General features: G+C 46.5%; 1 protein-coding gene across 1 annotated transcript in view; it reads right to left on the bottom strand.

The window, feature by feature from the left end:
* Positions 1-26,444, bottom strand: part of ADAM10 (ADAM metallopeptidase domain 10) — a gene marked incomplete in the record, with an annotated part of 1,900,398 nt that overhangs the window by 1,511,855 nt on the left and 362,099 nt on the right. Inside the window, 1 exon segment of the mRNA XM_044078896.1 lies at positions 14,358-14,516. Within this exon segment, the coding sequence (XP_043934831.1) occupies positions 14,358-14,516 (159 nt within the window).

Here is a 26,444-nt window from a genome sequence, read left to right as displayed (position 1 = left end):
TCAGCACTAAATTTAGATCCCACTGAGGAGGAGGATTCCTGATTGGAGGCTTCAGTAGGAAAATTCCTTTCAAGAAGGCCCTGCAGAGCCTATGGGACATAATATTATGATCTGCTATCCCGACATGAAAATTAGAAATAGCAGCCAATTGAACTCTGACTGTGGAAGAAGAGGAGCCTGCATGAAAAATCTCTGCTAAGAAGTCCAGAACTGCCTGAACAGGGGCAGTAAAGGGATCAATATTTTGGGCCTTAGCCCAATAAGAGAAACGTTCCATTTGCTTGTGTAAATCCTCCTGGTAGAGGATTTTAGAGAAGCTACTATGATGTCTCTAACTGGGTTAGAGATCAAAGGAAGCCTGGCTAAGGAAGGAAGTGGAGCAACCAAGCTGTGAGGTTGAGAGAAGGGATTGACCGGTGCAGCTGACCGGATTGGTGAATCAGTAGATCTGGCACTGGGTCCAGATGCCACGGCTGCACCAAAAGGTGATGATGGAGGAACGGAAACCAAACTTGTCGAGGCCAGTAAGGGGCAATGAGAATCAATTTGGCTCTCGAGGCGGTAGCTTTCTGGATCACCTGAGGGATCAGAGGAAATGGAGGGAAGGCATAAAGAAGTCCCTGGGGCCAATCCTGGGTCAGAGCGTCTCTGGGGGGATGGCCTGATAGAGGGAAGAGGCTGAAGAAGTCTGGACATTTGCTGTTTTGGGGAGTAGCAAAAGATCGCAACATGGACGACCCCATTCCAGAAAAATCTCTTCCGCTATAGATTGTTTGAGAGACCACTCGTGAGGCATGAGAATAGCTCTGCTCAATCTGTCCGCTATAATGTTGGTTTTCCCAGGGATATGCGTTGCTACCAGAAACCGATGAGAGGAGATCGCCCATTGCCAAAGTCTGAGCGCTTCTCGACACAAGGGGTAGGACTTGGTTCCGCCCTGTTTGTTGATATACCAAACTACAGACATGTTGTCTGTGTGGACTGCAATTGTCCCTACGGGAAGAAAGTCGTTGAGGGCTTGCAACGTTAAAAGCACTGCTCTCATCTCCAGGACATTTATGTGCAGATGGTACTCGAACGGTTGCCACGTCCCATGAACCATCCTGCCCTGACAATGACCCCCCCACCCGATCAGGGAGGCATCCGTGGTGACAGTGGCTATCGGGGACGGAGGTACAAAGCACCTGCCTTGGTGAACCTGAGACTATGTGATCCACCAAGCAAGATGTTCTTTGCATGTTTGTGTAACCAGAATCTGGTGACGCATTGGGAGTTGCTGGTATGACCACTGTGTGAACAGCATCCACTGAAGGAGGCGCATGTAGAACCGAGCCAGGGGAAGAAGAGTAATGGCCGCAGCCATGAGACCTAATACCTTTAGAACCATTCTGGCCTGTACTTTCTTGCTGGCCAGAATGATCCTGACATGAGTCTGAATGTCTGAAACTCTTTGTTCTGTAAGGGTAGCTGACATCCGAACAGTATCTAAGTTTAAGCCTATGAAGGTAATAGACTGGCAGGGCGATAAGGATGACTTTTCAAGTTGATTGAGATGCCTAAATGAGAACACAGGTCTATTGTGTAATCCCTGGCTTGTATAAGCTGATGCCTGGTGGTGGCTGACAGGAGCCAGTCGTCGAGATACGGAAACACCTGGAATCCCTGACGTCTCAGGTGAGCCGTGACCACTGCCATGCATTTGGTGAACACTCTGGGGGCTGTAGTGAGACCAAAGGGCAGGGCTCTGAACTGGAAGTGACTGGACCCCAGCCAGAAGCGGAGAAATCTCCTGGAGCGTCTGTGAATTTTGATGTGATAGTACGCGTCCTGAAGATCTATTGAGCACATCCAGTTGTCCTTCTGTAAGAAGGGCAGAATTGACTGAAGAGTGACCATTCGGAATCTTGTCTTCCTGACAGACTTGTTGAGTCTGCTGAGATCCAATATTGGTCTCCAGTCTCCCGTCTTTTTGGGGACCAAAAAGAACCTGGAGTAGATTCCGGGCTCTGAATGGTCTATTGTAACTGGCTGAATGGCTCTTTTTTGCAGTAGTTTTGCGATTTCTAACTCTGCAATGTCCCTTAGACTGGGTGGTACATCTGGAAGGGAACTTGAGGGGAAGGGACTTTCCTCGAAAGGAATTATGTAACCCTTGGATATGATCGACTGTACCCATCTGTCTTGAGTGAGGGAATGCCAGGCTTCTGGGTACAGTGATAATCTTCCCCCGACTGCCTCCAAGGAAGGACAGCCGGGCAACACCTCAGGGATGCTGAAAGGGCTTATCAGAGAGAGGCTCCCTGTTTCCCTGGTTCTTCGGACCCCCTCTGCCTCTAGAGCGGCGTCTGTTGTTGTTACCCCTCTGCCTCTAGGGGTAAACTGACCACGTGAATCCGGGCGTGACTCCTTGGGATTTACGGAACCACATCTTCCCACCCTTCTGTCCTTTGGGATAAGGCCTAGAAGGGGTGGAAAACGGACTCCAACAGCAGAAAGAGTCTTGCCGTCCTGCTCACACCTGGTCAAGGTTTCCTTCACCTGAGGGCCAAACAAAGCTGACCCATCAAAGGGAGAATTTGTGAAGGACGCCTTAAAGGGATCCATAAAATCACATAGCCGCATCCAGGCTTGGCGTCTAAGAGCCACACCTGTGCCTGCGGCTCTACTCGCTCCATCCGCAGCATAAGATATTAGCCGCATGGAGGAGTTAGCAATGGAATTGAGGGTTCCTAGCTGCGAAGCAATCTTTCTTGAGCCCCTGCAGCTGTAGGATCCTGAACTACTTCTCCCAGCTCCTTGAGGATATCTCTTTGGAGTCTGGTGAAGTGACATAGGTAATTCAGCGAACGCATAGCAAAGGTCGCTGAGGAAAACATCCGCTTACCGTACCTATCCATGGTCCTAGAGTCCTTATTAGGAGGATGGACAGGCACGGAAGGATCTGCAAGTTCCTTTTGGTGGCCGCAGCCACCACCATGGCATCAGCGGGGACACCCTTGGTAAGGAATTGTTTGTCACTAGGGGCAGTGATAAATTTAGAAGGCCTCCTAGGGACTGGCTCTACAGAGTCAGGAGCTGCCCATGCCTTCGTGCAATAACCTGCATAAGGGGGTCGAAGGCGGAGACACCCAGGAGGTGGAGGGCCGAGATCCAAACGCCTCTAGGTATACTGACTCATCCTCAGAGGGATTGTTGGTGGGCCAGTTTCCCCTCTGTTTCAGAAGTTCTAGGATGTCTGAGAAGGAGACATCCTCAGAGGGGATCTAGGGGATCCCTCTGACTCATCAAAGTCAGTATCCAAGTGACAGACTCGGGGAGTCTACATGCTTCCTCTTACAAGTCCTCTTCCTAGGAGGATCGCCCGAAACATCACGAGAATCCTCGGAACCAGGGGAAATTCCCAATGGGGAAACCTGAGGCGGAGGATCTCTGGGTCCTGTAGCAAGAGAAGTGGCAGAGATGTCAACAGGTACTATAGAGGGAGGAGCTACGGGGACAGACTGCTGACTGATACCAGTGGCCAGTACACTCTTCATCACCTCGAATGCTCCCCTCCCAGGCAGGTCCGAGAGAACCCGCTCCGAAGAGCTAGGAACTCCAGGGACCACCGAAAGGGAAGTCTCCGAGGCAGATGTCGGAGCCGAGCTCACCAAGGCCGAGGCTCCAAGGGGAAGAGCGGGCTCGGACAAGGGTCCGATGCCACTCACCCCCTCGGAGGAGACCATGGAAGCCCGACCACCGAATCCCTCTAAGGAAGAGGAGATAAGAGTAGAGGCTGAAGGAACAGAAGGGGGTATCCGTCCTCCAGCCGTAGCAGTAACCACTCCCGAAGACTCCAACTCCAAGCTCTGGGGTAGAGTTGAAGGAGGAACTGTAACGGGGTGTGGACCAACAGTCGTCTGTCGAGACGGACTGTGTAACATTTGGGCCAGTACCTGTGACTTGAGTAATCTACTGACCACTCTCTCTAGGTCATGATCTGACAACCTGGATGACCTTGAAGATCGGCTCCGATGGCTCCGTTCCGATAGAAGAGGTGAAGCCGGAGCCGAAAGTATCGGCTCCAAGGAAGGAGACCTCGACCTCTTCCTGGAATGAGCCATCGGAGCCGATACTACAGATCCTGTCGGCGCCGACTTCCCGGAGCCGACAGAACGTCTCGATGTATCGGCTCCAGCCGGAGCCGATACAGCCACCAAAGTAACGGTGTCGGTGCCGATCGGAGCCGACACCGATGCCTGTGCCACATGGGTGTCGAAACCGATCGGCGCCGACATCGAAGTGGACAATACAGATTCGGCACCGATAGCCATCGGTGCCGAAAGCTTTGTCAATACAGAATCGGCTCCAGCCCGAGGCGATCTCGACTCAATGCAGTCGGAGCCGAGGCCGCAGGCTTAGATACAGAAGCCTGGGCCTTGGCAGGTTTTGTTGATTTTGGTGGAGCCGACTTAGCCGGAGAGCCCTCCGGCTTAAGAAGGCCCCTAAGAATCAACTTGTTCGTCTCTCCTGCAGGACTCTCTGGCTGAAGGAGTGACAAATAGCACAGGAGTCCTGCAGGTGAAGAGGGCCCAGACAATACAGGCAAGAAGTGTGACCGTCTGTCAGAGACATCTTCTGACAGCACGAGTCACACTTCTTAAAACCTGAAACCCTCTCCTTTGACATGGTGCAGAACACACAATACACACACACCAGTCAAATTAAATTAAATTAAACAAAATACCAAGAGGTATTCTATAAAACACCAACACACACACCCTAACAGGGGGGGGAATGGGATAGGGAATTGACTAACAAAAAATTAAAAGAGACAGGGAATTTCTGTCAGAAAGGGATAGAAATTAAATTTAAACTATCAAAAAATTAGTTTTAGACTGAAAAAGGGGCTTGAAAAATCACAAAAGTGAACAACTTACCAGGAGCTGGTAAAAAGAAGACCTCCTAAGCGAAGCGGCAAACGAGATCTGGGTACTTACTGCCTTGCATCATGGGATATGGGGCTGCCTCGAGCTGGTAAAAGGAGTTCTCGAGCTAAAGCAAGTGCCGAGTCGGAGCCGAGGATCGGCTCCGAACCCATCAAGCAAGAATGAAGGCGAGATTGACAACTTAACATTTAAAGTTTCAGCCATTTCTATAATTTGTTTTTTAGGCATAGGGGCCTGAACATGTGGCCTGGGCGTCGGTTTTTTAGACATAGATCGAGGTTTAGGCCTTAATATTGAAGGTGGAGTCGATTTAATATGCAAGTCTGTAGGCCTGAATACACCCTCAGAAGCCGGTGCCTGCACAGCGGCTCCGGATCCATCCAAGGTAGAGACATCCGCGGGTTCCATAGGTGAAGCATCTCGTGGCACACTGCACTCCGAATGGGTCACAGTAAAGGCTTGCGACTCAGAAGTAGCGGGTATCAGGGTCTGCGCAAGCGCCCCACTGAGTACCGGTGAACTGGCGAATGGCTTAGGAGAAGCGTCGTCGGCAGATCTGGATCTCAATGGCCTGTCTGTCTTTTTCTTTGCGTTTTTTCGATATTCCGGTAGTCGGATGGCTAACCGACGTTATTTCTGCATAGTTAAACAGAGAACCGAAATATTTAGAAGCAAAAATGTACCGATGACGGACAGTGCGTTGATTAAATAAAGCACAAAACCGACAGCAAGGTACGTCGTGCTCTGGGCCTAGGCAAGGAATACAGTACAAATGAAAATCCTTAGGAGGTATTTGCTTCCCACAAGTAACCCTAGAGCTTGCAGAATTTTACTTGCGGATAACTGGGTTCTGATGGGTAGTTGAGAGAAGTAGTCTGTCAAGTAGGCTTGTTTTTCTGGAGTAATGCCATCTGGGATGCAGTGTCCAGGCTTTCTCCCTGGAAAATAATTTTTTTGTGTGGGGACTAGTTTTGATTTAATTTCGTTGATAGTATACCCCAGGGAGGTCAGTAGGTCCTTTACAAAGGTCAGGTGCTATAACAGCTTTTCCTGACTGTTTGCCTGAATCAGGCAATCACCTAGGTAAGAGTAAATTTGAATATTTCGTTGTCTGCAAAAAGCAATAGCTGGAGCCAGACATTTTGTGAAAACTCTGGGAGCAGTGGATAAGCCAAAGGGAAGGGCAGAGAACTGAAAGTGCAAAGATCCTGCCCTGAACCGTAGATATTTCCTGCAAGATTCCCTGATTGGGATGTGTAGGTAGGCCTCTTTTAGGTCTAGGGTGGCTAACTAAGCATCCTTGGAAAGCATAGGAAGAAGCTGCTGGATGGTGAGCAGTTTGAATTTTGTTATCACCACAAAGGTGTTTAGAATGGACAGACCTAGGATTGGGTGCCAGGTGCCCTCTTTTCTTGGTACCAGGAAAAGTCTGGAATAGAAACCTTGGCCTATCTGGTCTGCAGGAACATGCTGAATTGACCTCATGGAGAGCAGGGAACAGACTTGCTTTTTGGCCTCTGCCCACTGGTTTGGAGGAAGATCTGGGAACCTTTTTGGGGTTGGCAGAGTGTGGAAATAAAATTTGTATCCCTGGGACACTATGTGGAGGATCCATCGGTCGTTGGTAATACAGACCCAGTTCTTTGCATGGAAGGAGAGTTTTCCTCCTAGGGGCACAACTAGGTGGGCAGAGGTAAGGGGTGGAGGTGTGGAGTTATTGTGAGTTCTTACCAAAAGGGGGTGGCTTAGCATGCTCTGCTTTTGAAAAGGAAGAACTCCATTGCTTAGATCACTGCATTCCCTGGGACTGCTGTCTGGGGGTTCTGTTTCCTCTGGGTCTGTGTTGAGCTGGCCTAGAGGGGGCCGGAAAGGACCAGTGCTTGGAGGGGCAATGCCTACTGAACCTCGGAGGCTGGACCTGTAAAAAGTCTGTCTGCATAGATTTAGCTTTTTCTTCCATCTTTAAGACCTCTTCTGCCTTGGTGCCAAACAAAATATCTTGGTTCAATGCAGCGTCCAATAATTTTGATTTGACATGGTCTAGCAAGGTCTGTTCCTTAAGCCAAGCATGCCTTCTAAGGACAGAACCAGTGACTGCTGCCCTGCAAGATGCTTCTAGGGCATCAAAGCCACATTGCAAGGTGTGCTTATTAACATGGCTTACAGAATGCATAAGCTCTTGTAATTCTATTTTCTGCACAAGAAGGAAAGGAAGATATTTTGTCTTTGAGTAGTTCCATAGTATGCTGCTGATACTTCAGCATGTGGAAATGACAATTTAGTGTCTAAAAGCAAGAGTTGCAGAGGTGCATACTTTTTTATCCCATCTGTCTAAAGCTTGGGAATCCCTGTCTGAGTGGGTGGGATTCTTAGCTGAGGTTACTTTAATTCCTTAAGGTCCTTGGAAGATGACCTCTGGGTCAGCAGTAGGATTTTTGAAAAGGAATTTGAGAGAGTCAGGGACTCTGTAGTACCTGTCAGGTTTCCTGGGAGCAGGAGGCAGGGCGTCAGGAGTCAAACTGGATTCCATAAAAACATCACTCACAACATCCAGGACAGGAGGAATGGCTAAAGGTCTGTGCTGTGGTAAATATAAGAATTTCACAAGTCTCTTTTTTGACTGAAGATGGTCCTGACATTCCCACTGGAAATGCTACCTTAAGGTACGTAGGGTTTCACCAAATGAAAAATCCTCGGGTGGAGAGGCAGAAAGAATGGATTCCTCTGCATCAGAATCTTCATAAGCAGAGAGGGGTTGCATGTCTTCATATTCAGAAGCATCAGAGTCATCGGACCCCTGTTCAGATAAAACCACTGGGGGCAAGTCTCTTTCTTTTGGAAGGGGTAGCCTGGCTTCCCCTAATAAGGATAAGATCTTCTGCCATTTTAAGCATTTGAGATTGAGGCATGGAAGCAGGTGCCTGAGCTTGGGTTGTCGTTTTTTTGGGCGTAGTTCGTACCCTGGGCCTTAGAAACATGGTAGTTTTAGAAAGAACTGAAGATGCGAAAGAAGTCTATGGTTTGTGCCGAGAATCAGTAGTGCGAAGAACTTCCTCGGAAGCCGGTGCCTGCTCAGCAGCTCCGGACCCATACAAGGTAGAGACATCCGGAGGATCCTTAGTCGAAGAGGAGTCTCGCAGAATACCGGACTCCGAAAGGGTCTCGGTAGCAGCCTGCGAATCCACAGAAGTGGGAATTAGGGGCTGCGAAAGCGCCTCATTGAGGACCGGAGAACTGACGACTAGCTTGGCAGAAGCGTCATCGACAGTTTTGGACCTGTGCAGTCTGTCTCTGTCTTTATCCTTACTTTTTTTGGAAGATCGGTAGTCAGATGGCTTACCGAAGCCATATCAGAGATAGAGGACTGAGCGAAAATATCTAGCTACAATAAGAGCCGGACGTATAGTTCTGGCGTTCAACAAAGCACAAAGGTGACAGCAAGGGACGTCGTGGTCTGGGCCTAAACAGGTGACACTAAAAATGGAAGTCTCGGTGTGGTATTTGCTTTCCACAGGCGAGACAATTGTTAACTTTTTCTGACATTGGTTAGAGCAAGAAGAAAGGATCCCCAACGGGGTCCTTAGCTTTAGAAGACTTCAACTTCACTTCAGAAATGAAAACTCTGGTAGCGGCTGACCGGCACTCATACGAACTGCTTCTGCTTCGTGCTCCTCAGCAAGAAAGACTGATGTAATGGTGTCTTGCTGCCTGATTTTATACCACTGATGACCTGACTTCAGTCCTGGAGCAACAGCAACTGATGCAGAAATACTAAGTCTCTGGTATTCGGGCCGACTGAGGGCTACCCCTGGCAGGATAACCCAAGAGCAATGACTGCAACAGTAAAACATGAAGATTATCATCCCAATCCGACGTTGGGGTAGAGGGAGCTGGGACATGCCTAATCTTTTGCTTCTTTTTCTCAGGCCTATCCTGCTGTGGAGAAATGGCATTTGTAGACCTAACCTCATGTAACACTTTGGACAAGGAAGCTGAAGTAGTTCCTGAGTCTTTCGTGATTACAAGCTGCGGTTCCCCCAAGTTGTCCGAACCAGACATCTGCATAGCCTTGGATGTGCTAGGATCCACACTTCTGACTGCTTCCATCCCAGTACCTGCCAAGGGAGTTTAGCCTGCCTCTGATCATACCGCCGGGTTTTCATCAACCTCAAGGGGTACGTCGGAGGGAGCAGGCACAGCTAAAGAGGATTCAGGTCGAACCTTGCTAACCTTCCTCTTAACAGACGTCTCAGAAGTTACTTGCGGAACCCTCACCAGCTTCCCCAGCCAGACATTTGAGTTGCTGGTTTTCTAAGTATAAGTTACAAAGCCGACAGACTGCACAAAGTTTTGGGAACAAAGGCCTGACAGAACAGGACCAGTGGTTGAGTAGGCTCCTAAGCAAAACAAGTACAGCCCGTGGCTATCTTTATGTGGAATTTGCCTTCCACACCAACACTTGCCCTTCCTGGATGACATTAACAAAACAAAAGGCAGTAGCAATATATTAAATCCCCTATGGGGTAACTTATCTGAAACTGTAATACAAACCAATAGGATCCAACAGCAGACCGAACGTATGAGTCAACCTTTTCGAGTGGCAGTGAAAAAAGTTCTGAAGATGGTACATGCGGACATACCTTTTATGGCTGACGTTATCTGTGCCTATGTACGACGTCCCACATACAGGCAGTGGCTTTAAGCTTTTGTATACAGGCAAGACGTCGGGTTGTTGGGAGGAATACAACCCATATGTAAGGAATAGTGCAACACTGAATAGGACATTCTTAGTTATGTTTTGCCAGGCTTGGGGATGCAGAGATAAGCGCCCCCGACTGCCTCCAGAGTGCAGCAGACAGGCAGCTCTTCGGGGGCACTGAATGCCTTTTTGGTAACTGGACCAAGAAAGCCCTGGTTATGCATCCTGCCTCTTACTCTAGGTGAGGCATCTATTGTTGTTGCCTCCTCCTTTGCCACAAGAAGGTCCATCACCAGACTGTCTTGATAAGACCTCTGTTTCATGGAACCACATCTCCTTTTCCAGCCTGCTGATTCCTAGAATAGGTTGTCTGAGGGGTGGAAAAATGGATTTCCCCTGCAGAAAGTGTCTTACCATCTTGCTGACTTCCTGGTTAGCCTGTTCATTTTTGGTCCAAATAAGGTGGAGTCATCAAAAGGGGGCATTAACAAAGGAAGTCTTAAAGCTTCCACGAAATCACAAAGACACATCCAAGCATACTGACGCATGGTGATGCCAGTGCCTGCTGCTCTGATTGTGCCAGCACTAAGTTAACAACCCATATATATTTTTTTACATTCTCTCTTGATTCCCAATGTATCACCCCAAACTTGCCCAGGTGCAAAATATGATGAATGTGCATGCACTGGAACTAATTCAGAGACTATTTCTAAATCAGTTGGTTTACCATCACCAAATGCTATGGGGGCTAAGGCCTACCTCATTTGCCTAGCTACACACTAAACTTTTAAAATATCTTCAGTGCTATGACTTTACGGTAGGGAATGGGTGTCCCAATTACAACTGTTAGAGGAGTCTGACAGAAAAAGACCCTATACCACTCTCTACAAAGTTGGATCATAGAAATCTACTCAGAGTTGTTGAAGCTTGGGGATATGTACCGTGAACGAGGCCCTAATAAATATATGGCATCACCTACAAACAACACAGACAGCACCACATACAGAGCAGTGCTAGATTGGTAAAGGGATTAAACAGTGGGCTCTATTAGGCTGTGGGATGCCTCCAGTAAAACCTAAACAGCTTCAAGAACTAATAGAGTAAGCCTCTCACTGCATGACTGATTTACCCTACAGCCAGATTACATCTCTTTGGAAAAGGAATGTGTGAGCCTTCAATATTACTTAATGACTGGCACCATAGGGTAAATAGCTGGGAGTTAAAGGAGAGGACTCTTACAGTATCTATGGGACCTCACATCATTATCACTGAAGGAGAAAAAAGCAAGTAGATGGCATAATCAAGAAAGTCCATTTCTTAAAGACAAGACATGGGAGAAAGTTTGGCAAGCTTTGCAAAGACTTAATAGGTGGTCTAAAAACAGAGACCAACTTTAGTATCTGTCTTGTACATGGCATCTTATTCAAGCTGGGCAAGCAAAGCAGGGCTTCAAGTGGGATGGAATGCGCTGAAGGTCTGTGCATGCAGAGGCAGATAATCTCCATATGTTTTGGTATTGTTCTGTGATCACACCCTACTGGCTGCACCTACAGCTCCTTTGGGAGTGGAATCTTTAATACTGCCCATCCATGAAGATTGGAAATTCTGGCTATTCTGTCTAACAGATGGAAGGTCACACTCACATTCACAAGCCCTGGAGGTGGACTGGGTAATTTTTAGTGTAATAAAGTTAACTTGTGCAAAGGAGTGGAAATCTAAGAAACCCGTGTCACTGATCCAGTCTGACTCTCTCGTGTAAATAGGAAAACATTCTATACACTTTCAATGGGGTTAATCCATCTGTTAAACTACCACCTGCATGCAACTTTTTGCAATGCTTGGATATTATTTACGGTTAAAAACGGCAATAAATGGACTTGGGGGGGGGGGGGGGGAGTAAAACAGCCCACAACTCTATCAGAAGTAAAAATAGTGGAAACATGCCTTAACAGGAGCACTGCTGGATCCTGAAATTAGCTTGAAAGGAACCAATGAAATCTTGCCAGTAAGTGACTATATCCATTTCATAGCAAAAAAGGACTGAAGATGCAACTGGCTAACTTTCCTTTTACAGACAAGTATCATACCAATATCTTTGGTACAGCACAGGAAGGAGAGCAGCTCTGTTCTGAAAACACTGCTCCAAAAGGCACGCCAGAATGACTAGCACCAGCCGGTGGCCAATTCTCATGTATAAAGAATTACACTGTACAAATAATCCTTATAATGAATACCTGAAGCTCTCATTTGCTGACTGTAGTTTTACTTTACTTTTATTTTGGTTCCCACTGTAATGCACTTACCCTAGGTGGATCTTTTTATATGACAGCCAACGTCAATTAAAGCAAGTAACAAAAGCATGACAGGAAATTAAATAAATAACTTTTGTTTACTTTTCACATCATTAACATTATCACAATAACAGGGAAATAAAAACTTTTTACAGAAACCACCACTACGGGTCACCGGTAGTACCTGTAGGCAATGCCAAGTTGTGGGTTCATCACTGCTAAAAAGCTCAAGCTGGCTTGTATGCCAAGGGGAGAGAGAGAAAAGGAAAAAGGCTAAATGCAATACGGTTCGCTTCCCAACATGAACGTTATAAACCTCCAAAGACTCAAACATAACTGCAGATAACAGACTTAAATGTCTAAACGCACAGCCAAGACTCAACACAAAAATTAAAAACTGAACAAGCTCTACAGATGCTACACAAAATAACCACCACCATCACACAAAGCAACTTTTATAGGACAAATGATGGCTCCAGGCTGCAATCCATCAAATCTGGAATATCAATTTGGGCAGACTCATCCATTCTCAAAGCTACTCTAACCCTGTATCTCAGCTCGACTGTGGTATGCCATCATACAGGGGTGATGAGTACCTCAAAGACTAGTCAATGATATGCCAGCATTACAAGTCTATGGCACAAGTGCTACACCAGTAAAATCTGATAGCACCACAAGCCTATGGCACACATGGTACACCAGTAAAATCTGGAGAGATTTTATAGCATTCCATTTTACTGAATCTCATTACCGGCAACAGCCAAGCTTGCCATTTAACCATAGTGCTTTCCCCAAAGCCAGCCATCCCCCACAGCAAAACCTGTAAATTAGCCTAAAACCGTATAGGCATACCATCACATGCTTCACACCCAATCTTTATCATGCATGCCTTGTACAGCCACTATTGCACTGGTGCCATGCTGTAGGACTGAGCTACATAAGCACAAATTAACATTTTTAAAGATGTTTTCAGTTGATCCCTGGGTATGAATGGGGCAACTTGCAAAACAGCCCCATACACACAATTTAAACCTAACTCCATGATTCCTCATTACCCCTTGCAGCTTGTGGAATTGTGGAGCCTTTTTTCTAGGCTTGGATGTGGACCTACTGTCGGGGCAACATGGTACCTACCTTAAGTATAATTTCTTTCAGAACTCCACTGTCTAACAATTTAAACCATTTCAGATAAAAAATATAGTCAAATAAGCAAATACATTGTAATGTAATTTATAATAGCAAAGATATAAAGTAAATTTGGCCCCACAATGCCCACAAGAATAGAACAGTTTAATACTGTTTAAAAAAGCAGCCTGCACTTAACTCTGTAGAGGAACAACTTAAATATTTTATCACTGTTACTCGTGTTTTATTTACTGTCAAGCTACAACCAAAGTTTGTTGGTTGGTTATGTTGTCTATTTCCTTTAGCATCATGTCATACTAGATTGTGGATAATATCTAAATGTGTTAAGAATTCACAAATACATTTTTCTGACCAGAAAAATAAACAAAATTTTTAAGGAAGTGTACAAGAAAAAACTAAAAAAAAAAATTACCAGACACACTACAATGCATATCAGTACGGGATGTATATAGATCATATAAGATTTCAGGCAATTTCAGCTCAAACCTGTTATTACAAAATACTGCATGAAATGACTGTGGCAAGAGATGTTCATTAAAAGCATAAAGTCCCTGCTCCTTCTGAAAAGTGAACAAGTCAAACACCATCCTTGGTCCCACAGGTATTGAGGGACTAAAAGGAGCCATGGCAAGGTTGAGGGACTAAAAGGAGCCATGGCAAGGTTGGGCAAAGGGCTGGCTGCCTTGGACGCAAACAGTAAGAATACATTTAAGCGGCCACTCTTTGCTTTAAAGAAGACCTTCATTCACAGAACGTACCAAAGAAACAGCTCTCTGCTACACTACATGTCTGAAAGTTTGTGAATAGAGTAAAATGTGTTGGCCCTCATTTTTACTTCAAGAGGTTAAGATCTTCTTTTGTCCTCAACTGTGGATGAAGACCTTTTTTGTTTAACTATTATTTTGTCCTGCAGCTTTTTAATCCGAAAAGTTTCTTGGTTCACCTTACATTATGTTATTTTATTCAAGAATGGAGAAGAATGGCATGAGTGCCCAAGGCAAGGCTAGAAAAGATTGGTGTGTCTGAAATCATAGTCTAAATAACCTATCATGGATGTACACAGAAATATGTTTTCTTCATTAAATTTTAAGTACACTGGGAAATAATTTACCTGAAAGAGAAATTAAAGTTTTGTCATGAGCCAAGTAAAGCAGAACAATTCTACTGCTGGAATTTTCTTTACTACTTAGTAAATGGTTCTAAACTACAGTACACCTGATTGAAATACAACTTCCTTGGACATTTACTGCTTCTTGCAACAATGGAAGCTTTCAATAAACTAAGATTTCTTACAGATATCCTCCTCATGGTAAATGACAGAGTGGAAAGGCATCTTCCGGTCTTTAATGTATCTCTCTGTTGGCTCCACATAAAAGGTACCTCCATGAGTTTGTATGAATCCTTCAAATCTCCCATCAGTGATAGAGCCATGCGTAAGACTTCCCTTTTCACCTTTTGGAAACAATAAAGAATCGTTTTAGTCCAGACAGTAACAGTCATAATTCTCAGTAATGTACACAGATTCTCTGTTAACAGTAAGCTTTAATGCAATTAAAACTTAAATTTCCATATGGCCTAGGCTGCTATTCTAGCAGAATAGTGGGTATAGTGGTTAGAAAGTATTGTTGTGTAAAATGTTACCATAACTTTGGATGTCCTTCTCTTCTATATGCTGCTGTATCCATAACACAGGGGAGTCTGCCTCTGGTCGACTCACGTACGTCCGTCCATTTCACAAAAGATAGATGCTACTACAAGGGTGCGTTTGACATCCAGGGTCTCTCTCTGCAGGTATCACTCAAACAGATGTCAGGTACAAAACAGGCCAGCACGCACCTACCTCAGAACTGTATGCCGCCGGAATCAGTGACTACGGAGTTGGTACTCGGGAGAAAGGCAAGTGTTGGGGGAAGGCAGGGTGGCAGCTATACAGCAACATGTAGAAGAGAAGGACATCCAAAGTTATGGCAAGATTTTACACAACAATACTATGTCCTTCTGGATCCATAACACAAGGGAGAGTGCAAAAGCTCCTGTTAAGATTTGGAGAGAGGAACAGAAGCATTTTCCACAAAGCCATGAAGAATGGCTCTGGCAAAACCTGCCCTGGCCCTAGAAACAATGCCCAACTTGTAGTGTTTGGTGAAGGTATGGCCAGAGGACCATGTAGCTGCTTCTAAAATGGCAGCTGTATCGAAACCCTTGGAAAAAGCCCCAGAGGAGGAAACTGCCCTAGTAAAGTGTGCCTTTACTGGGGAGGGAAGTCTTCTGCCATGGGCTGTATAGCACAAGGAGATGCATTTGGAAATCCAAGTGGATATGGTTTGCTTGGAAACAGGGTGTCCCAGGGTTCTTGGGTGGTAGGAGAAAGAGCCTGTCCGACTTACGGATGGATGTGGTCTTAGCCAACTAGTATCGGAGTTGTATACATCTAAGGAATGTAGGATCTCTTTCAGACAATTTTTGGGGTAAAGGGAAGAAGGTCAGAAGGTTGATGGCCTGATTCAAGGACAGCTAATTGACCACTTTGGGCATGAAGGCTGGGTTAGTACGTAAGCTCACCCTGTTAGTACGTAAGCTCACCCTGTCCTTAGGGCAAATGGTAAAGGGATAAGAGGCCATAAGGGCTTGCCATTCAGAAATCCTTCTGGCTGAAGTAATGACCACCAAGAGTACAGTTTTCCATGTACAGTATTGGAGAGAGCAGTCTTTGGCTGGCTCAAAGGGTGGTAGTGTCAACTTCTCCAGAATGAAATTCAGAACTCAAGGAAGTGGAATGGGCTTCCTTGAAGGTTTAAGATGCAGAACCCCTTTCAAAAATAGTTTAACTTCTAACCTAGAAGCCAGAGGTGGGGTGAGTGGCAGGCAGGCTGAGATGGCAGATAAGTGGGTCTTGTTCGAAGAATAAGACAGTCCAGACTTCATCAATTCACACAGGTAGGACAAGACCACTGAAGGTTCTACTGCAAGGGGTTGGAAAATTGTGTTGTTTTTAAAGACCAGACAGAAAATATCTTCCAGTTAGAAAGATATGATTTCCTGGTAGTTTGTTTTCTGGCCTCCTGCAGAACCTGAAGCACATCTTCCATGTATAGATGTCTGAAGGGATTCAAATGCCTCATCACCCAGAGAGTAAGATTCAGCGTGGACAGTTGGGGGTGTAAGAGCGTTCGCTTCTCCTGTATGAGCAGTTCTATCCAGTGGGGTAAACTTGTGGTGATTGCCATTGGCAAGATGGAGTAATAGGGGGAAAGTACAGTTTTGTACCTACCATAAATGCAGATGTCCGATAGGTATGCATCTGCAGTCATCACATATGGGTTGTCCTGCCTCAGGCAGCCCTTCGGTTGGCCGGATTCCAAAGTCTGGGTCTGGCCTCGGCTGATGTTGCACTTTCCCCGACATCAGAGCGTCTGGGGTATAAAAGCATCAGCCAACGCCATTTTCCTCAGTTTTTCTTGCCCCAGATGCCAGGTGCCCTCTAAGGAAGGCTAAAATTTGGAGATATGCATTGTAAAAACAAATCCAAACATGCACAGTACTATAAAAACAAATACACCATAATAGATCCCCCCAGCTAGCTATAAGAGGGGTAAGTACCCAAGAAGTATACCACAGAGGGGAAGGAGGGAGGGTAAACCTGACTGCAGATGCATACCTATCGGACATCTACATTTATGGTAGGTACAAAACTGTACTATGTCCTTCAAGGATGCATCTGCAGTCATCACATATGGGTAGAATACCATAGCCAATCTGGGAGTGGAGGTACTAAGAAAAGGATGGTGTAGCTAAGATACCCTGCAGGACTGCCGTAGCAAAGCCTGTTCTGGATCTGGAGTATAAAGGTAAATTGTAATGTTTGGCAAATGTATGCACGGAGCTCCATGTAGCAGCTTCTAAAATGTCCTTGGTAGCCACCCCTCTTAGGAAGGCTGTGGTGGTGGCTGTGGCTCTCATGGAATGAGGTCTAATGTCAGCTGGCACAGTTTTTCCATGAAAGGAGTAACAAAAACAAATGCAATTTCCTATCCATTTTGAAATTGTCCGTTTGGAAATTGCTTTTCCTTGTGCCCCAGCAGCATATGCTACAAACAGCTGGTCAGTCTTTCTGTAACTTTTAGTTCTGTCCAAGTAGTAGCGCAACTGTCTGTGTATGTCCAGGGTGTGCAGAAGTTTCTCCCCTCTATTTTGTGGTTGTGGGAAGAATGTAGGCAAGTGAATAGCTTGGTTCAAAGATACCCTGGATACCACCTTTGGCATAAATGTAGGATTGGTTCTCAATGAAACTCTGTCCTGATGAAAGATAAGAAAAGGCTGTACTGCCATTAGAGCTTGTAACTCAGATACTCTTCTTGCTGAGGTTATGGCCAGAAGGAAGGCAGTTTTCCAAGACAGAAACTGTAGATCTGCAGATGCTTGCTGGTTCAAAGGGAGGAAGTGTTAGTTTTTCCAACACGAAGTTAAGGTCCCAAGTAGGTAGAGGTGGTTTCCTTGGAGGATTGATGTTTTTGATTCCTCTTAGAAACTGTCTCAGGAGAGGATGAGAGAAGACAGGTGGATTAACATTGCATTCTGCTGAAATTGCTGAGGCATGTATCTTAATGGAAGAGTAAGACAGGCCGTTGTGGAACAATTCTGCCAAATATTCCAGTATATGTGCCATATTCATCACTGTCACATCTAGGCCCTTTGTTGTGTTCCAAGTGTGAAATCTTTTCCATTTTGCTGAATATGCCTTCCTTGTGGAAGGCAGTCGAGCTTCCATAATAATATCCTTCACTCTCTGGGATAGCTTATCCTGAGGAGGAGTCATGGTATTTTCCAGGCAGTTAGCTGCAAGGTTTTCAGGTTGGAATGCAGAGTCTTGAAATTGTGCTGCGTCAGTAGAAGTGGCCATAGAGGGAGAGGCCACGGTTTCGTCTGTGACATGCTCTTTAACAGTGGGTACCAGTGCTGTCTTGGCCAGTTTGGAGCTATCAGAATCACTCTGGGCTGCTCTGTCCTGATCTTCAGTAAGACCTTGGTCATTAATGGGAGAGGTGGAAAAGCATACACTGTTAGAGCTTTCCAGCTGAAAGAGAGAGCGTCCACTTTCCATGCTTGTGGGTGGTATGTCCTTGAGCAAAATTTCTTCAGTTGATGATTGTGGGGGGAGGCGAACAGATCTATTTCCGGCCTTCCCCATGATTGTGTTATGAGTAAGAAGATGTCTGGGTGCAGCATCCATTCGTGTGCATCCATGATATTTCTGCTTAAGCTGTCTGCTAGTATATTGTCTTTCCCTGGCACGAACTGGGACTACAGCTGTATATTGAGTTTCAAGGAAAGTTCCCATAGATTCATTGCCAGTCTGCAAAGAGGGTAGGAATGGGTGCCTCGTGCCTCCTTGCTTGTTTATGTACCACATAACTGTGGTGTTGTCTGTCCTTATGAGTAGGTGGCCTTGATGAAGAAAAAGTTTGAAGGCCTCGATTGCCTGTATCATTGCCAGCATTTCCTTTTGGTTTATGTGCATGCGCAGCTCTGTGACCATAGCCCTTGGATACATCTGCCCTTCATGTGTGCTCCCCAACCTTGGTCTGAAGCGTCCGTAGTGATGGTTTGGTTGGCTCTTGGCTTGCTGAAGGGCAACCCGCTGTTCAACTGGCAGGCTTGAGCCCACCACAGAAATTCCTTTTGGAGGCATGGAATGAGTGGGATCAAGGTTTCTAAGCTGTGACTGTGCTGAGTCCATAAACTCCTTAGGTACCATTGTAATTTTCTCATATGCAGCCTTGCTTGTGGGATCAGAAGAATGCAGGATGCCGTGTAATCCAGGGCCTGCAGGATTTTCCTTGCAGTCAGCTGAGTTTGTCTTGTCAGATTCTTGAAGTAATCCGGTAGTTGTTTTTGTTTTTCTTCTGTGAGAAAGGCCATTTGGGTGGTTGTGTCTAGATCCGCACCCAGAAAAGTTATTCTTTGGGATGGAACAAGTCTTGATTTGTGGATGTTGACTGTATATCCCAAGGCCTGCAGTAGGTGGATGGCATAAGCCAAGTCCTTTAACAAAGTTTGCTTGCTGTCCGCTTGTATAAGGCAGTCATCCAGATATGGGTAAAATTGAATCCCCTGAAGTCTGCAGTGTGCAATTACTGATGCCAGGCATTTCGTGAATACTCTGGGCGCAGTAGATAAGCCAAAGGGCAATGCTGAGAATTGATAATGCTCTGACCTGGCAAGAAATCTGAGGTGTCTTCTGCAACTTTGTCTGATAGGGACATGTAGGTATGCCTCCTTGAGGTCTAGAGTCACCAGCCAAGACCCCTTGCCCAGCATGGAAAGGAGTTGCTGTAGAGTCAGCATTTTGAATTTTGGCACAATGAGGTAAGTATTTAGTGCGGACAAGTCGAGAATAGGCCTCCATTGATTTTCTTTTCTTGGAACAAGGAATAATCTGGAGTAAAATCCTTGGCCTTGTTCTGAAAGAGGTACCTTTTCTATAGCTTTCATTTGTATTAAGTTGGAAATTTGTTTCAAAGCCACTGCCCTCTGATTTGGTGGCAGGTCTGGCATGCCTTTTCGTTTTGGCAATGTGTGGAAATGGAACCTGTATCCTTTGTCTATTATTTGCAGTGTCCATGTGTCCCTTGTAATGCTGTGCCAATTTTTTGAAAATAAAGAAAGCTTTCCGCCCAAAGGTGCTTCTAATTGAGCCCTGGTCGGCGGAGTCAAAAAAAGTCATTGAGTCTGTCCTGGTGTAGCAGTTGTAGTTCCTGCACTACCTCTCTGGTTGGGAGGCTGCCATTGACGGCCTCTGTAGGAGCCTCTAGCTTGCCCTCTACCTCTGGCACGCCTATTCCTGCCTCTCTGAGATCTGTCCGAGTCCGGAAAGAACCAATTCTTAGTAGGCCAATTTCTGCTGAATCTCGGTGGTTGGACTTGTAGAAAGTCTTTGACTGTTTGCACAGATTTTGCCTTTTCTTCAAATTTCTTTAAGACCTCTTGAGCCGTGGAACCAAATAGTTTTTGCTTTTCCATAGGAGCATCCAAAAGCTTAGCTTTAACATGGTCTGGCAGATATTGTTCCTTCAGCCAGGCATGCCTACGTATGACTGCACCTGTCATAGCTGACCTACATGAAGCTTCCAATGCATCATAACCACACTGCAAGAAATGGTTACTAACCTGCTGGGAGTTATGTACCAGATCCTGAAGGGATTTGTGATCAAGAGGTTCAGAAGAAGACAGTTTCTTATGCAATTCATCTAACAAATACTCTTGGTACTGTATCATATGAAATTGACAATTTAATGCCAACATGGAAAGAGTTGCAGAAGTATACACTTTCTTACCCCATCTCTCTAAAGCTCTGGACTCCCTTTCAGAGGGTAGAGGATTCCTAGCAGTGGCAGCTGCAACCCCTTTTGGGCCCTGAGAAATAGTTTCTGGATCAGCAGAGTGGGCCTTGTACAGGTGTAGATGTGAGTCCGGGACCCTGTAGACCTATCAGGTTTGGCAGGAGCCGGAGGGAGAGAGTCAGGGGCTGTACTAGCATCAGAGTACACATCATCAATAACATTCAAAACAGGAGGTATAGCTAAAGGCCTATGCTGAGGTAAATGTAAAAAGGTCCTTAATCTCTTTCTAGAATCAGAGAATTCCTGACCCTGCCATTGAAAATGATCTCTCAGAGTGTAATGTCTCTCCAAAGGAAAACTCTTCAGGAGGGGAGGCCGAGGGAATAGATTCTTCAGCATCAGAATCCTCATAGGCCGAATAAGCCTCCTCCTGGTGGTCTGACAGAGTAGAGCCATCAGTGGACTCATCTGAGGAGTGGGGGTCAGAGGTCTCAACCCTGGGCCTTTTGTCTGGAGGTGGTCGAGAGCCCCTGTCCGGATGAGGTTGAGAACCTCTAATTAAGGAGATAAGATCCTCTGCTAAGCTAAGAATCTGTGAGCCAGTAGAAGGTCTCTGAGAGGTAACCTTGGGAGGCAAAGCTTTAGTAAGTTTGGCAGCTTTAGCCCTAGAGAAAGCCTTAATGGACATGGATGCAGGAGGTCTGGCTGCACCACGTGCAGGAGTAGAGTTATCTAAAGGAATGGTGTCGGAAGGTTCCTGGACACCAGTTTCAGAAGGTAATCCAATAACCGACTCGGCCGGGGCCAAGGTAGTCGGTTGTGCAGTTTCGGTAATCGGAAGTACCAAGGACTCTGTTTCAGCCGAGACAGAGACACTCGCGGTAGGCCTGACCGTGGTTTCAGCCGAAACCGCGGGCCACGTGTGTCGGTCCTTGTCCTTCCGCTTTTTAACTAAATGCGAAGTCGGAGTCTCCGACGGCATCTTGTAAGCAAAACTAGCCCCAAAGAATTCCTCTGCAAACTCCGACCGACGTCTAAGAGTTCGTCGGTTGAAGGAAGCACAGGCTGAACAGGCCGAGACATCGTGGTGTGGGCCTAGGCAGGGGAGGCAGTAAGAGTGGAAATCCTTATGAGGTACTTGTTTCCCACAAGTTAAACAATTATTAACTTTATCTGACATCGGCTGAGGCAAGAAAGAGTCCCCAACGGGATACTTAGCTTTTTTGAAGTCTTCGGTAGCTAAATCACAGGAGCTGGCCGACCGGCACTTGCGAACTGCTTCTGCTTCGGGCACCAAGCGGCAAGAAAGACGGAGGAAAATGGCGTCGGCTGATGCTTTTATACCCCAGACGCTGTGACGTCGGGGAAAGTGCGACATCAGCCGAGGCCAGACCCAGACTTTGGAAACCGGCCGACCGAAGGGCTGCCTGAGGCAGGACAACCCATATGTGATGACTGCAGATGCATCCTTGAAGGACATCAAATGCTTCCTTGGCTATTAGGGAGTCACCAACAAGATTTGCGGTTCTTTCTAAATTTTCAGCATAACTTTTTGTATGAGAGGGAAGGGGGATGCATAAGCATACATCCCCTTCCAAGGGAATGAGACCACATCCACCCTCCATGCTTCAGGATGTCGTACCCTGAAGCAGAAGGTTGGAAGCTGTCTGTCTTGGGGAGTCAAACAGATCCACATCCAGAATACCCCATCAACGGACCAGGCCCAGGAACACATCCCTGTTCAGCATTCATTCATGAGACTGAGTCATGGTCCTGCTTAGAGTATCTGCCATCACATTGTCTGCTGAAGGTATGTAGACGGCTTGGATATTGACTTCTCTCTCGAGGGCGATTTCCCATGCTTGCAGAGCCAACCTGCACAGGAGGTAGGGCCTTGCCCCCCATTTGTTGATATTCCACAGCACAGTGGTATTGTCTGTGTATCATCTCAGTATACCTGGTATGAGACGATCCTTGAATATTTGTAGGGCTAATATCAAGGCTCTCACTTACTTGATATTGATGTGCTCTTTCTGTTGAGTGAGGGTCCATGAGTTTCTCACTCTCCATTCCTCTAAGGTTGCTCCCCAGCCTGGGTCTGAAGCATCTGTAAAGAGGTCCTGCTTGGGGGGGGGGGGGGGGGGTAGGGATTGTAGTGGCAGACCTGGGTTGGCCTTTATCTGGGCTATCCACCAATTCAATTCCCTGAAAAGGCATGGAAGCATGGGAACCATGAATTTCAGGGGGTGCAGATGTTTCCAGACTGTTCTCAAGTACCACTGGAATTTCCTCATGTGAAATTTTGCCAGGGGTACCATGGGGATGGTGGAGGCCATGAATCTCAGGAGCCTGAGAAACTCCCTGGCCGATAGGGCTTTGAGAGGGAGCACCTCCTTTAAATAAGAAGTGAGACACAGAATTGTTTTCTGGGGGGAAGACAGGTCATCATTTTTTGTGTTAGGATCCTGCACCCCAGGAAAGTACAGTTGTGTACACTTACCATAAATGTAGAGGTTATAGTGTACTCACTGTTCCAGTCATCACATTTGGATCATCTCTGCAAGGGTAGCCCTCAGCCGACCCGAATACCAGAGACTTAGTATTTCCGCGTCGGTTGCTGTCGCTTTGAAGACTGACATCAGGGTGTCAGTAGTATAAAGTAAGGCAGCCTATGCCATTACATCTGCTTTTCTTACCCTAAACTGTCAGGAGCCCCCAAAGTAGGAGGTCAAGTTCTGGTGGAAGAACCCAGTCAGTGGAAAATAAATACCAATATGTCCCTTGTAAGGAAAGGAGAACAACAGAGTAGAAAGGTAATAAAAGGAGAAAGAGAAGAAAGGGGGATGGAGGGAGGGAAACCAGGACTGCAACAGTGAATACACTCTAACTTCTACATTTATGGTAAGTGTACACAACTGTACTATGTTCTTTGTGTTTCACTACTGCAGTCATCACATTTGGGTAGATTCCAAAAGCTGAGGAAAAGGGTAGTGGAAGTCAAGGAACTTAGGGGCTGGCTAGGATGCCCTGCAAGACTGCAGATGCAAACCTTGCCCTGGATTTGGAGAAGAAAGGAAGGTGGTAATGTTTGGTAAAAGAGTAAACAGATGTCCAGACGCCAGCCTCCAGGATGTCCCTAGTGGGGACTCCTCTGAGGAAAGCTGCAGAGGTGGAGGCTGCTCTGGTGGAGTGTGTCCTTCCCTCCTTGAGGGAGGTTTTCCATGGTGTTTGTAGCAGAAATGGATGCAGTGTGCTATCCATTTGGAAAAGGTTTGCTTGGAGATGGTTTTACCTTCTGCCCCTGTAGCAAAGCTAACCAGCAATTGATCAGAGTTTCTGAAGGATTTAGTCCCGTCCAGACAGAATCTGAGCTGTCTGTGCACATCTAGAGAGTGAAGAATCCTTTCCCCCTTATTCTGCGGATTAAGGAAAGAGGTGGGCAAAAATGGATTGGTTGAGAGCCACACTGGATACCACCTTGGGCATGAAGGATGGGTCAGTTCTGAGGGATACCCTGTCAGCATGGAAGATGATGAAGGGTTCCACAGCCATGAGTGCCTGCTGCTCAGAGACTCTTCTGGCTGAAGTGATGGCCAGATGGAAAGCCGTCTTCTGGGAGAGAAATTTTAGCTCTGCAGAATAAGCTGGTTCAAAAGGAGGCAGGGTGAGCTTTTCCAAGACAAAGTTAAGGTCCCAAGCTGGTGTTGGTTCCCTTCTTGGTGGCCTCAAGTTGCTAGCCCCTCTGAGGAACTGTTTGATCAAAGGGTGTGAGAAAAGGGGCTGCTCAGTGGGAAAATAAGCAGAAATTGCAGAGGCATGAATTTTTATAGAGGAGAAAGAGAGACCACTGTGTAGTAGGTCAGCTAAGTAATCCAGGATGAGAGGGATGGAGGGCTGTGCCATATTGGCTCCCTTAGCCTGGATCCAGGTGCAGAACATTTTCCATTTATCTGCATAGGACTTTCTCGTGCAAGGATGTCTGGCCTCACAGATAACATCCAGAGCCTGTTTACTGAGGATGGCAGATTGGTTTGGTGTTAGGGAATAAGCCAAGCTGTCAAATTGAGAATCTGCAATTGGGGATGCAAGAGTTCCCTTTCCTTCTGGATCAGAAGGTTTGAGATCTGAGGAAGATGCCATGGAGGCAGCAGGGACAGGCTACGCAGCAAGGGGTACCAGTGTTGTTGGGGCAAATCTGGAGCTATAAGAATGGTCCTTGGTTTTTCCTCCCTTATTTTGAGCAGTACCCTGGGGATGAGCGGTAGGGGAGGAAAGGCATAGACCAATAGACTGACCCAGAAGAAGGACAGGGCCTCCACTTTCCAAGCCATGCAGTGATGCTCCCTGGTGCAGAATTTGCTAAGCTGATGGTTGGTGTGGGAGGTAAAGAGGTTGACCTTCGGGGTTCCCCATTTCTGTGTTATTAGGGTGAAGGTACTCCTGTTGAATTGCCACTCGTGTGGGTCCAGAAGATTTCTGCTTAATTGGTCTGCCAGAGAGTTGAGAGAGTCTGGTAGGAATTGTGATAACAGGTGTAGTTGCATGGAAGAGGCTGTGTGCCAAATGGTCATGGCCAGCCTGCACAGAGAGTAGGAGCGAGTCCCTCCCTGCTTGCTGATGTTGTCGGTTTTGATCAGGAGAACCCCTGGAGATAGAAGTGGTTTGGAAAGCTATCAAGGCGTGCTGCACAGCTATCATCTCTTTTTGACTGATGGGCAGAGGGATTTGCTGTGGGCTCCATTGGCACTGTATGCACTTACCGTCCAGTTGTGCCCCCCCCCCCCAAGTATAATCTGATGAGTCTGTGATGAGGGTCTGGGCGGCGGCGGTTGGAGAGAAAGGCAGTCCCTTGTTGTGGGAGAATGCTGTTACCCACCAAATGAAGTATCTTCTAAGGCAAGGAATTATGACAGTTTCCAGGTCTTGAGAGTGTTGACACCAAAGGCTCCTTAGGTACCATTGAAGTTTCCTCATATGCAGTTTGGCATACTGAATGACTAGTATGCAAGAGGTCATGAACCCCAGGGCTTGCAGGATCTTCCTTGCAGATAGCTGGGGTCTGGTGGCTAGCTGAGAGAAGAAGGCTGTCAGGAAACTTTGCTTCTCTGGTGTAAGGTATGCCATCTGGGATGCTGTGTCCAGACTTGCTCCCAGGAAGATAATCCTTTGGGTGGGCACCTGTTTGGATATCTTTTCGTTGATTGTGTATTCTATGGAGGTTAGTAGGGTCTTTACAAACGCCAGGTGCTTGAGCAGCCTTTCCTGGCCATCTGCCTGAATAAGGCAGTCGTCTCAGTATGGGTAAATTTGAATATTTATTTGTCTGCAAAATGCAATGGCCGAAGCCAGACATTTTGTGAAAACTCTGGGAGCATTAGATAAGCCAAAGGGAAGTGCAGAGAACTGAAAGTACTGAGATCCTGCCCTGAAGCGGAGAAGTTTCCTGCATGATTCCCAGATAGTAATGTGGAGGTAGGCCTCTTAGATCTAAGGTGGCTAGCCAAGCGTCCTTGGACAGCATGGGTAGCAGCTGCTGAAGGGTGAGCATTTTGAATTTTGAGATCACCAGGAAGGCGTTTGGAATGGATAGATATAGGATAGGGTGCCATGTGTCCTCTTTTCTGGACACCAGAAAAAGTCTGGAGTAGAAGCCTTGCCTATCTGTTCTGCAGGAATGTGTTCTACTGCCCTCATAGACAACAGGGAAAGGATTTGCTTTCATGCCTCTGCCCACTATGGTAGATCTGGGAACCCTTTTTGGGTTGGAAGGGTGTGGAAGGAAAACTTGTATCCCTGAGACAATGTTCAGAACCCACTGGCCCTTGATAATGGTGGCTCAGGTGCTTGAGTGAAAGGAAAGTTTTCCTCCTGGGGTGGTTGAAAGAGGGGGGGGGGGGGCGGAGGTGAGTCATTGTGAGTTCTTACCATAAGGGGCTGGCTTAGAACTCCCTCGTTTTGAAGTGGAGGTAGTCCACTACTTAGTACAGTTGTGTACACTTACCATAAAAGTGTATTCACTGTTGCAGTCATCACATTTGGG

Source organism: Protopterus annectens, chromosome 7.part1 (genome assembly GCF_019279795.1).
Source record: "Protopterus annectens isolate FY-2018-M chromosome 7.part1, PAN1.0, whole genome shotgun sequence".
Lineage (NCBI taxonomy): Eukaryota > Metazoa > Chordata > Ceratodontiformes > Protopteridae > Protopterus > Protopterus annectens.
The sequence above is the reverse complement of the archived record's forward strand: the minus strand, read 5'-3'. Positions and strand labels throughout refer to the sequence as shown.